The 13,224-nt window shown below is 38.2% G+C and overlaps 1 protein-coding gene across 1 annotated transcript in view; it reads left to right on the forward strand.

The window, feature by feature from the left end:
- The first annotated feature begins 1,859 nt into the window (after nt 1-1,859).
- LOC150105389 (uncharacterized) overlaps nt 1,860-13,224 on the forward strand; it is a 243,796-nt gene continuing 232,431 nt past the window's right edge. The window contains exons 1-2 of the mRNA XM_090393946.1: nt 1,860-1,948; nt 7,591-7,643. Of these exons, the coding sequence (XP_090250072.1) occupies nt 1,860-1,948; nt 7,591-7,643 (142 nt within the window). The remainder of the gene's footprint in view (nt 1,949-7,590; nt 7,644-13,224) is intronic.

Raw genomic sequence — 13,224 nt, forward strand, 5'->3', positions numbered from 1 at the left:
TTCGGTAGTTTATTAAAAATTGCTCATCAGTTTTTTTGTAATTAACGTATGAAGAACCTCGGCTAATCTAAAAAGGTGTGTGAAAAGAATTGATTTAAGAAATATGGTTGATCTGCTGCAGTCGTCTTCAATACAACTGAAATCTTATTGAAAGGATTATTCTCCCTTTTTTAAAGAATAAATTCAACTAAAACTTGCCGCGATGACGATGTTTCAAAAGATGCGGAGTTTTTTGTCGCTCTGACACAATGCCTTTGAAAGACTGAAATAAAAATAATCCTAAAAATGATCATCTTTTCAAACTGGATGCGACCAGATTGTTGTAACAATATGTAATCAAAAGCACCTTACGGACTAAGCGAGTGTGAGAGGATTACCCTGGAAGTCGTTACAGCATACGCTATGCTTATTTGGGATAGTCAGGGCCATGCAAAGAATAGCCTTGTCCAGCGAAGGTGTTTTGGTGAAATAAGTTCCCAGAGAAGGTAAAGAAAACACGAAAAAAGGAAAGAGAAATTGCGAAGGTGATAAAACAAGTGCCCAAAGAGATGTTACTTCGAGTAAAAAGAAGTCTACCAACAGAAAGCTGTAATTTGTTGGTCACGAGGTCATGTAGATACAAAAAGAGTCACAGACGTGTTGAACATGAGAGAGATTGATACACACCTTTATTACTAAGAGCACCTGTGAGAAATCTCTAATTCACTAATAAATCTTGTTAACGTCAAGAGTTTTGTTGTCCTTAACTGATGCCTTGCGCAGATTCAGTCGGGTCGTCCTTTTGACTACTTCGCTTCGTTTCACGCTATTTCTTCAAGTGGTGATTACAGTTGGACTCGTGTGACCAAGTTCCGCGATAATCCTGCTTCATCCAGTTCCTGTTCCTGTTCCGCTCTTAGAACTTCGCTCCCACTTTAGAGTTAACTGTCTTTCCAAGCTGCTCTGACCTCAGCACGAAGCGGCTCAGCTAAACAGTGGATTGTTAAGCCGAAGAAGCCGCAACGCTTTATGTGGACGGTTTAGTGTTACCGCCCGGTGTATGTGTGTTCACTACATGTGTTGCCGCAGAGGTTCCGGGAGAAATCTTCCGTATGTCCATCCCTCCCACACCTACAGTACATCCGCGGCGGGTATGTCTCAGATCACTGGGCTTCAAGGTCAGAAGGGAGGCTGTCAATTTGGCAGCTCGCTGGGGCATGCCTAGGTTCATTGACACAGGCAGGTTTTTCATTGGTTCCAGAGTAACTGCGGTCTTTGGGACCGACCTGCTGCCTTGTCCGCTGATAAAGCTCACAGAAACGACACACACACACACTTGATCATATTCACACGCACACACAAAACAAAAAAAAAATCACCAGCGACACCTTGTGGCAGTTTCCCCATTCCGCAAAGAGCCAATAAAATACGGAGAGATTAGTTTTCGTCCCGGTGTTAAAAAGAAACTGGGCTCAGTGTGACTCGCATAACTTCATCACGTTTTACTCCGTGCGGGATCTCCTCCCTCCGTTCTCATTCAGTGATAACATTATTCAACGGAAACTCGTTGCTCTGAGTTCAGCCTCCTATTAGTATCATGTACCTGACACCCCTCTCTTTCCGAGTGGGCTAGTCTACTCCGTTCTTTTAGCATCCTTGCACGGTGCTCGCTCTGCTTGCTGCCGACACCGCCACCGCTCGGTGTGCCCGTAGCTACGAAACGGGCGGTGTGAAGGGGGTATTCTGTTCGTTAATTTTTTTTTTCTTATTTGTTTATACGGAAGATTTCGTTTTAGTCTAAGTACGTCTGTCGGCAACTCTTTCTATGTAAACCGCAGGTACTTGTTTGCTGTCAACCTTAAGTTCCTTGCCATCTCGTCATGATCATCTCGAAGGATCTATTCGTTTTAGGGGAGGAATATCTCTCTATCCCCCGCAAAGAACAGTACGCCATCTGTCCGAGGAAAAGGTAAGATTTTTTTTCCTACGAAAAAGGCAACAGTTTATCTTTCTCCGATCTCTCTCTCTTTTTCTTTCCCCATTTGCACTTGTGGCACCGCAGCACGTGCCCACGCTGAGTAACTCCAAACACGTTTCTGGAAATAGACCGACATCTGTTTTGCGGTGAGCAAGTGAGAAATGAAATTTATCAAACCGTTCGACACATCCAACTTATCTTTCAGATACTCGGCTGAGATAATATTCCGAACTGTCACCGAGCCTTCCGCTCCTTCAATTGTGTCACTCTTGCAGAAAACAATACTTCGAGCATGCAAGAAGCTCAACTAATTAGACAAGAGACGATTTGAGATCTACGTTGTTGTTTTTTGAAAAATTCGAAAAGTGAAAGTATTTCCATCTCGTAAACTCCACGTGAAAATTGTCGATAATGATTAATTACTAACCAACCATCCTGTTCCTAAAATGACTTAATTCCCAAACAGACATTAGCCGAGTAAAATGAGAAGTTTAGACATATCCAGTGAAACAAGTTTTGCTAACTTAGGCATTTTGTCATATTCCAATTCCTATCAATACATAATTTATGAGTAATTTGAAAGAGTGGAGATGGATGGGAAATACTTGCATATTCTGTTTTCTATGGCTTTTAGTGTCATGTATTGGAAAAGGCAAAACAGTATACGATATTTGGATGTTTTCCTGCTGGGTATTTAAAATGCTAGCAAGTTATTGCAGATAATGTTTTGTTTTTAGAACTGATCCACCTTACGCTACATTTCTGAATCTGATATGTCGGTTAGTCATGAATGACGCCGTCGTAGAGTTTGCTTAGAAGTGGACTCGAAAGATTAAGGATCATATCGATCAAAGAATCCTTGCAGTAAAATGTTGTTTTGGTCTTTTTAGGGAAAGATTCGACCGAAGAGCAAAAAATGTATGTTTTTAATCCTGCGTTGACCTTTTTCAGGTGCCTCGCTATTTTTAGCAGAATAGTGTAGGTGATGTTCGTTATACAACTTATAGTAAGATGGGAAAAAAAAAAAAAAAATAAACTTTTGATGGATTGTTATATGTATGTTGTCGTGGATTGATTATAACTTCCCATTGAGAAAACAATACAGTCTAATAATCTTTTTCACCTGTCATTGAAAACCCTGAAACAAATCATACCTTGATTCCTAAACTTTAGGTCATGACGAGGCTTTTACACATAATCACTTACGGAAAAAATAGCATAGAATTGGAACATGAATATACATTTCATTATATACCTTTTTATTATTATGTACATTTATGGTTTGGAATCATTTGTAGATCATAATAGTGGTGCGAATTAAAAATCTGGCTACTGAAATAATCTTTCTAGTAATTTATTGTTCTATTGATGAATAATTCTAAATTGATGAGTATTTGATTATAACATTACATGTTATTTTAAAGCATCAGTTAAAGCGCTAAAAATGGTTACGAAGGTTGTTGGAGGACTTGCTTTTAAAATCAAAACTTACTACAATCAGTGAATGATTAACGCCTAATAACTTTGTAATTAAGTCTACTAATTTCGATGCCAAGTCATTTCACCTCGTCGTAGAGTGTTAAACCTGGGATGTAAGGAGGATACGGAACAACAGTGTGTTTAATCCGAAATTACGCAGAAACAAGTAGAGTGAATGGGAGCATCGCTGTTGTGAACAAATCAATCTCCAAAGCGCCACTTCTCAGATGGTTTTCCATATCGTACACTTTTCTTACTTGCTTTCAACTATTCATCTTCAATTCAATATGATTTCGATCATTCAGCGTCATCGGACGCAACTCCACTTTCGATCAACCAGATGTTTGAGTTCTCTTAACTTGCCTTCGGAAATTTATCTAGTTTTTTTTTTCCAGTTTAAAGCAAAACTTGTTGCTGACTCTTCCCTAAAGTCAGCTAATTTTTTAGTAGAATAGAAACCGCAACATACAGTATCATACTGACTGCTGGCGAGTGCCTGCGTATTACTATATCTTTTCACTTTATTACTGTCCAATTTTTATGACTGCAGCAAGCTCTCTTTAATCAGAGTGTGTGTGTTAATCAAATAACTTAAGTCCTCCAGGTGATAACAAACCGGTAATTATGGAATAGTGCAATAGCACGGGATACTCTGTGCTTCTGTAATTATTTCAGAAATTATTATTCGTGATGAACAAATAAATTATCCATTAACTTGTAACGTGCAAACTCATTTATTCACAGTTTGGATTTTTCACATTTCTGCTCGTCTATTTTGAAGCTGAATAGATAGCGAGAGAATTCAGTTGGTTTTCTTTTATTGTGACATGAAAACTTAAAAAAAAAAAAAAAATACAAGTCAAGCAGCATACTTGTTTATTCTTAAAATAAACAAGCACTTTCTTTTGCTTAAATGAAGATTCAATTATAATCAACACCCCCCCCCCCCCCGTTTGGGATCTTTTCATTATACATTATACAAAGAATAATCACATGACTACTTTGGACAGATCCAAATGAACGGGATTGTTCTCGGCGATTCTGCTGCGAGCTTATAAAACAGTTGGGCGAACAACCTGCTAATGTTATCCTCTTTTTATATTCAAAGCTTCATTCATATTCTGTTCATAGTTTCACGAAATATGAATGATTTATTGGACTTGGAAATTGTTCCCCGAAACAGACAGCTTGTATAATCTGATTGTTGCTGAATTCGAGCCTTCCTGAATTAAGAAGGGTTAGCGCGTACGACTTCTGGCTGAGGAATCGAATACGACTTATCGAATCCTCGGTGTTTGCATGATGAGAATGAATTTCACGCCGACTTGTTGGGTTGCACAGGGAAGAGCATGAAGCTCACAATGCATGCGAACCGCGCCAGTAGACCACGAGGGTACTGGGTGAATGCGATCAGGTGTTCTACCACTCATTACCCGGCTTGAATGCCCAATAAAACCACATCCGTTTGTAGACGCCGCGGGCACCCCCTCTCGCGTCTGTGGAGTAATGAGTTGCGGTTGGCAAAAGGGGAAACCACGGTGTTTACCTTCTTACCGTAATGTGCAAAAGCAAATGCGAAAAGATGATCGGTGGAAGAAGAAGGGTCACTAAAGATTAGATTAATATGAGGGGTAGAGAGGATATTCTGCCTCGTCAATAACAAAATCGTGGGTATTTTATGAACGCTACGTTACTGAGTTTATATATTGGAGGTGACTGAAATTACGGAGCGTGATTCCTTCGTGTAATATATGTTACGTACTATCATTCAGTGTTGTTCTTGTAGGCGATTTCTCACACGAAGTGACAGAAAGACATGATTATCCGATATTGGTTAATAAACGAAATGCAGTGATCTACGTGATCCTCAGCTTATGCTCTTGTTTCTATTGGAATGCTTCTATTCAATTATGGCATTTCAAGCTGCAAAGTTGTCCAGAGAACTTTTGATAACGTAGTGGTTGCTCCTCCATACAAATCCGAAACTTTGTTCAATAGCAATTTCATCTGCAGATTAAAATTTTATTCTTAGCAGGAAATCACTTTTTCTTGTCGGTCTAAACAAATAACTGAACTTATAGAAAACATACATGCAAGAATGCATGTAAAACAGTCAAACCCAGGCTACGTACACTGGTTATCCTTTGAATGAAACAGAAATAGGAAGATATTGTAGCTGCGACATGCGATGCACACCTCTAATAATAACAGCACTGTTATGCGTGGCCACAGCAGTTTCTAACTAGAACCTAGAAATCCACGTTTATCTTACAAGTATTTCGACTTCTTGTTTGTTCTAGATGAATCTAATCTAATGACACGAAAGAGACCCGCCTCTTTGGGGCTTGAACACACAAACACACACACACAAAGTTCACTAAGTGGGGCGATAGGAATGATTGCTGCCTATCGTAAAATGCTGTTTCTCCAGCTAAGGGAAATTCCATTGGTTGTTCGATAGCCAGGATAGGAAGGAAAGTCTAATGGTCCTTATCCCCCCAGAAGTTCTACTTTACTAATTCAATAGAACGCATTTCATGGCTGAAGTCGGAAATCTTATAGGTAGGGAATACCGGAAAGTCAAAGAAAGGAAAAAGACTTTCTTTTATTTATTTTCGTATTAATGTACGAATTTAGTGTTTGATACTTCATATGAAATACAGTGGAGTATATACTATTTATGAAGACGTATCATATACTGACCGGATGCTGGTACGCAGAGGCATTCTTTAGCCACTCTCGAAAATAGATAAATAATCTTTCTAGGGACTTTTTCTTGGAGATTCAATGAAACTAAACTATGCTGGGGCAGGAGGGATAAAGTGGATGATGCTAACTTTTTTTACAGCAATATTTTTATCCTTTGTGGGCGTAAATCGAAAACAATCCGGATTTGAACAGCACAATATAAAATAAAAATACACTAAAGTTTCCATCTTAAATCGAATAGTTTGTTCTTCAAAATGTTTTGTACGGTACCCCTTCACACTTCGCTTGTTTTATTACCTAACAGAGCAACAGATCGACACCAATTTCCGAGCCCACGCAGGTGAAAACCATTCACCCTAATCACAGTTGACCTGCGCAATTAAGGGACAAGCAGTTCATACGTTCCGCTAATCTGAATAGGCTTTACGCAAGTTTCGAAATGAGGTCTATCCTTCTTTCTTTGCGAAGAGATAGTCATTGTCTCCGATGATATTCGTATCATTACGGTCATGCAGCGAGAGATTAGAAGCAATTTAATACGAAGCTGGACGTGTTCACACCACGAATATGCTGCGAATTGGCCATATGCATTGAGTTAGGAGGACACTGACATAAGATCTGAGATGCACATTGAAATTTTACGCATACAAACCAAGGGTTTCGGGAGCAAGTTGATTCCAGAAATGGAATTCTGGGGATAGGCGTTGAAAGGAAATATCGTGGTACTCTAAGCTTGTCGACCGCTTGTATTCGGGGGCGCCGTCCAGCACTGCATCGATCATCACAACTGTTTTTATCTTCTTAGAAAAATAAAACAGCTTCGAAATTTTGGCGACCAAAGAAAGCATTCAAAAGATTATAGAATGAATTCGATTAAGGCTGTTAAAAATATGAGCGTCATCAGGATGCGCAAAGAGAAAGGCCGAAGGGCGCCACCCATCGAGGACAACAGGAGAAATATTTGGTTTTATGTTAGTATCTGAAATAAGACAACAATGAATCGTCAAAAATATGCTTTCCTGGCACCACCCTAAATATTCAGCCTTGGGGTTGTGTCAGGAGAACAAATTTTCAGCTCTAGTTAGAAAAAGAGCACATTTTTAGTTAGAAAGATCTGGATTTGATTCCTGTCGTAGAACAATATACAGGATTTTTGACTAGGTGTGTGTTTCTCATAACATTCAAACTGGCCATAAAACACGCATCGCAGGTATTATTTAAACAACTCGCTTCCCCGTCCCCCCGGAAATATAGGATTCGTATAATCCTACACGAATCCAAAAACATTGCAATTTCAATTCACAAAATATCAGAATTTTTTTTAATCTTTGTCGTTTTATTCTCTAATTTCATAACACGCAGACAATGAATGTTGATAACCGTTTATTTTTAAATATTATATTTCAAAAACATAACAGTTATAATTTCTGTTGAAATTTACACAGTGTTTTAACTAGTATATTGGAGTCTAAAAGCCTAAAACGAAAACAGTCAGATGGTAATTTGTTTTCAAGATCTATGAAAATGAATATCGAGGATTAGAGATTTCTGTAATCCCCGATACTAATAGGTTACAGGCTTCTACAAATATAGGAGACGGTCTTATTCCTTACGTTTATTTCTCGGAAAGATTCGCTCGCGATCCTGGTATTTGAACTACAGATATCAAAGATCGTTAGAAGTACTTTAAATGGCAAAATGAACCACGTGTTGAATTCACATTCTGGATCATTTCGAATTTCATTTAGAAATATAACTATTAGAATTTGCTTTTTTAATTGGAAAATTGTTCTCATTCTTAGAGTGGGATTTTAACATTAAGTCGGATTACTATATTAAGGCAGTTTTGCAGGAGCTTGAGTAGTCTGTATGTATATCGAGTATTATTCTTTCCTGCAGCTATTTCAGGAGACATAAACAAGAGTGTCAGGAAATTACTGCGAAATATTACTTAAACAAACTTCAACTTCTACCTACACACTCGTTGGTGAGGAGGCGATGAAATTAGGACATCGTACCCAAAGAGTGCTGAGGAAGGCGAGGTTTATTTCCCATTTAAAGAAAATGGGAAACAAATCTTCCTCGAAGAAATCTTATACCGAATAAAGTAATTGCTTGGTCCTTGAACACTTCTGCTTTCTTGAAGAAAAGGATATTAAAATGTTTCAACACTCCTCATAAGCGTAGAGGAATACATCGCATCACTAATTTGAATGAAATGTCTTAATTTGTGAGTGCATCATTTGTCGATTATAATTAAATATTAATTGTATATCTGTTGAAGTAATAAGATCCCAACCGAGGCACTTTTTAAATGAAAGAGAGGGAGAAAACGAAAGTAAAAAAAGTGGGATTGGGTTAGTAAGAATTCAAATGTTACTGATCGCACACTCTTTATGATGCTTACTGATGAATTAGCTGTTAAAATGCAGTATCGGCAATAAAGTGCAAGTTTCATAATTAAGTGGACAACAAATTCTTCTAGAATAGACTGCATTGGAATGACTTCTGATGGGACTATATTGATCAAGTACATATAATAAACAACTATGTTATAGCAACTAAGGCTGTTAGCATCTTCAGGGTACATAACTGATGTAAGGCACTAAAAAGTAAAAAAACTGTTACAAACTATAAACAACCGATTCCAATTGTATTAGACAAAGAACAGAGTGCGTACAATACATGCATAGAGCGTGCATGGTGTCACTTGTTATTTAGGAACGTTCTATAGTTGGCACTGTAATTCAGTTCTGGCGAGTTGAGAGATCTAATAAGGGTCTTCCAGATCACGAGTAAGATTAGTCCTTGATTCCTGTTAAGGTTTTGTATACAGCGGGCAACTGCTGTGGCTTCTTTAAAAATTCGGGAGCGGAAGTCCTCCTCTATGTAAGGAATTGGGCTTCTATCCCACTCTATGGTATGGTTCGTTCTTCAGAAATGAAAAGCTAACCCCGATTTTTCTTCTCTGTTATTATTGGCGTCACCAATGTGTTCTTTTTGCCTAATAACTTCCCATTAGAAGTCATTCCAGAGCTTTTATGGTCAAGAAAATTAAACTTTTTTTAACATGAATAGACTGCATTGTTCAGCACTAATTTTCTGCAACAGTGGCCCACGGGTCACCATGAATTAGTGAGTGGGCTGGATTTAATGATAATGACGTGTATCTTAACAATTTCTTGGGTTGAACTAAATAAATACCTCGACCTTTTCAGCTGTGATAATCCATAGCCTTTTTTATTTTTTAACTAAGAGGCTCTGACGCCTACGGCGCCCAACCCCCGTGTTCCGGACTAGTAGGCCGGTTCTCCTTGAATTCTGATTTTGACTGGAATTTTGAAGACTCGACACTCGGGGTAGCCCCTGAGTTTCAAAACGTTTCAAATAACTTGACAAAAACGTTACACAAAAACGTTACAGCCTACATCCGTTTCAAGCCGACGTCACATCCGTTGCCAATTTTAGCTTATCATTTTATAGTATAGAGGCCGTGATATCTCCTGATTTGATTATAAATCTCTTGACTTACGGAGCGAAAGGATTGTGCACCAAACACTCAGTTGTTACCTCAAATGATACAAAGAACAAAAAAGAATGAAAGCAAAAACAGTAGTTTCCTACAAGGCACATGACTGATCAATTTTGGAATACATTACAGAGTTTTACTTCCAACAGAATTGGATTCATCACGATGACTAACTTGAATCTAAAAATGAACCTACCCAAAGACAAAGAAAGAGGTGGGGAGAGAATTGGGCTGTTTTGGGTGAGTGCAAAGTAACTCAGGCTATGATACCTTTTTGTTCTCTTAAAAAACAGACAAGCCAGTCAGTGATCACTTGCAACCATTGTTATTACTGATGTGTGCCCATGATGGAATTCGTCTGTCATTGACCAAGGCACGATGATAGTCCGTCTTTCATTCATGCTAATCTGCTACGTGTAGATTGTGTGTATTTTCTTGTCTGTTTGTTCTGCTGTCATTGAAAGAGCTCAACTACATCCTCTGGAGACTTAGTAGCCTTAGGTCAAAAGTAAAAAAAAAAATCGAAAAAGTTCTTCCTTGAAACTATACCTTTTTCCACTCCGTAGACGAAAGCGTTAGCATACCATCGATTACCTCATGATCTGAGCTATTTTAAGTTAACCGAGGTTGAAGGAATAAATGTATTGGGTTTGTTAGGGCATTTTGGTCGGCTGAACCTACCAAAAGAGGGGGGGGGATGGAATCCTAGTTTTTCCTGAAATTCTTTCATGAAGCGAAGCACTTGAATGGAAAATCAGTATTCGTCAGTTTTGAGTTTCACCGAACTTAAGTTTGAGCAGAGTCGCACACTTTGAAGGATGTGAGAAGTCAGTCATGTACGCATTTTTAAAACAGGTGAAGCAAATTAAGTTCGAATTCTATCTGGTGCAGAAAAATGAATAATTAGTTTACTAATTAAGAAGGCTAGGTTTATAAATTTTCTATCGATGTGTGGAAATAGCGTTGTTTCCTCTGATATAAGTTTCATTTTTCTCCAAAGAAACCAAGCAATAATTCATTCAAGACGCAATATTGGCCACTTAAAACAACAGAACCTTACACACACACACACACACACACACACACACACACACACACACACACATATATATATATATATATATATATATATATATATATATATATATATAGCTTTACGTAATAAGAACCCTATTGACTTGATCCCATCGTTTCTAGAACACGACTCTGTAGCGTCCGGTAAGATAACAGTGGGGTGCTTCATTCTGAACAAAGAAGCGGATGTCATTTTCCTATTAGGCACAGTGTGGCACATGATGATTCATTGTTACCATGGTGATCACGTTCCCAAAATATGAAATACATTATTATTTTCGATTGAGTGTTTTTGTTAAGCTTTTAAGTCTTGCACACGAACGTTGTTTTGATGAAAGCTCCGCGCAAATATCGTAAGTAGCTTGGGGTTAGAATAAAATGGGATATTAAAGGATTTTTAAAAATTTTTATGTAAGGAATTTTTTTCCCTTTTATAACTATTACTGAAAAAATATAACGATAACAGAAAGGCATGTTAAATTTTCAATTAGAGAACGGGGAATGTATTTTACATCTGTCTAGCATATCCTACAGCGAGAGTCGATAAAAAGAAACGCATTCGCTCGAAGATTCTTTTGTTTTAGTAAAAGAATCAATTTTGAATAAGTCCTGTTTAATATTGTTAAATTGACAACCAGAACCAGTATTGGCCACATGATGCATTATATGAATCACGTGGTACGATCCCCCATTTTTTGGAATAATTAAGAGTTTACGTGACACCTCCATGGGGTCCAAGGACTCATTAATTATTAAAAGTCGGAGGTTCAAACACGAATCTTTTAAGGGTTTGTTGACGATCAACATCCAAACATATCTGAATATCTCTTATAAAATGTGCTACCGTGGGACCATCATCTGTTTTCCATTGATGGAACAGCAGTGCGGCATAAATTATTTAAGATCGCCATCAGAGAGTTTGACAGACAACAGTTTTCTTGGATACCATTTCCTCTGTCTTTGGAATTTTTGTTTTCATTTGTTTTTAAATTATTCATTCGTTTAAATTATTCATTCGGTTGGTTTAGAATCTTTTATTTATAAAACATTCTGGAGAGCAGTGCTGTTAGATCACGATGAATAAAATCAAGCGAATTTAAATTAGTTCATGCAACGTTATGGTCAACTCATCGCTTAATGCTAAAGCGGAAAAAAAGTTTGCTGGGTTTTTGATAGTTTAGATAAGTGAATTTTCTGAAGCATTAGTGGACTTGCAAAATTTCGTATATTTGCATGAAAGAGAAATTAAAAAAGCAATCGCGTAGTTTTATTCGTGGACTTAAAGAAAAACAGCTCCTTTGACATTATTTGCTATTTCCTGTAATATTGTAACAGTTTCACTTGACAAGCGGATTTCCTGTCACTTGTCTCTTTCATTATATTAACTCGGACAAGCGCCCAACCGTACCGAACACGGTCTATTCCCCTTCCTCCCCACTTCTGAGAGATACGTGCAAAACCTGGATATAAATGGGTGAGTAATTTCTAACCAAATCGCTTTTTTGTTAATGGATTTACTTTTTTTTTCTTCGCCTTGTCCATTCTTGGCGCGCTTAGCCACTGCTGTGCGAAAGTCGCCAACCCCACTCGTGTATCATGCAGTTACCGTTGCGCAAGTTTAGAATGAAAATATTGATGTAAAAATATTAATTGACGTGGAAATCCATAAAAATCGTGCGTGACAGTACTGAAAAACCAGATCGATTTCTCTACAGTACAGCCTTATACGATTAATTTTCTTTTCTTTTTTTTTTTTTTTTTTTTTTTTTTTGGCTCTTAGAGAAATACGCGCGCGACTCTTTGAATTGAATGCAAAAATCTTTGATTTAAAAACAAGTGGGCAAGCCTCAGAGACTCGATAGGGCAACATGTCGCCACTAGTTTACAATTACACACATGCAACGCTATAATGCTTCCCCTTTACGGAAGGTGACCAGCTATATTAGGGGTGATCTAGTCAAGAAGGTAGCGGAAAGGTCATTGATCCTTGCGTAACATTTCTCCAGGCTTACACGGTCCGTCAAGTTGCGGGTTGCCTCCAGGGCACGCTAAGTTGTGGGTCACTGGAGCTTTTCTGCTGCACTAACAAGTAAAATAAGGGGTGGCTAAACCAGCCGAGCGGTCAAACGGCACGAGCGTTTCAACATGATACGACAAGGTGCACGCCTACATCCCTCAGTTCGCAGTAGGAAAGAAAAGAAAGAAGTCCTGCTTCTCTTAATCTGCTCTTGTTGTCTGCTTCAACTGACATAGACCCGCGCCGATACTCCTCGCCGCTCCCTACGCTCATTCATTTCTTTTGTGTGCTCGTCCTCTATTCGAGTTCATTAACAAACGGAAAAATTTGTACAGATTGTTGCTTCATTAAGGTTTCTTTAAAGAAGGCTGATTAAATTCTGCCCATTCGCGTATATATTTAATCCAGAACCACGTTTCCCTTTAAATAACAGGTTTGTGTGTGTGCGTGTGTTTATTC

This window comes from Typopeltis vanoorti, chromosome 6, assembly GCF_054136105.1.
Source record: "Typopeltis vanoorti isolate ZY-2024b chromosome 6, IOZ_Tvanoo_1.0, whole genome shotgun sequence".
Lineage (NCBI taxonomy): Eukaryota > Metazoa > Arthropoda > Arachnida > Uropygi > Thelyphonidae > Typopeltis > Typopeltis vanoorti.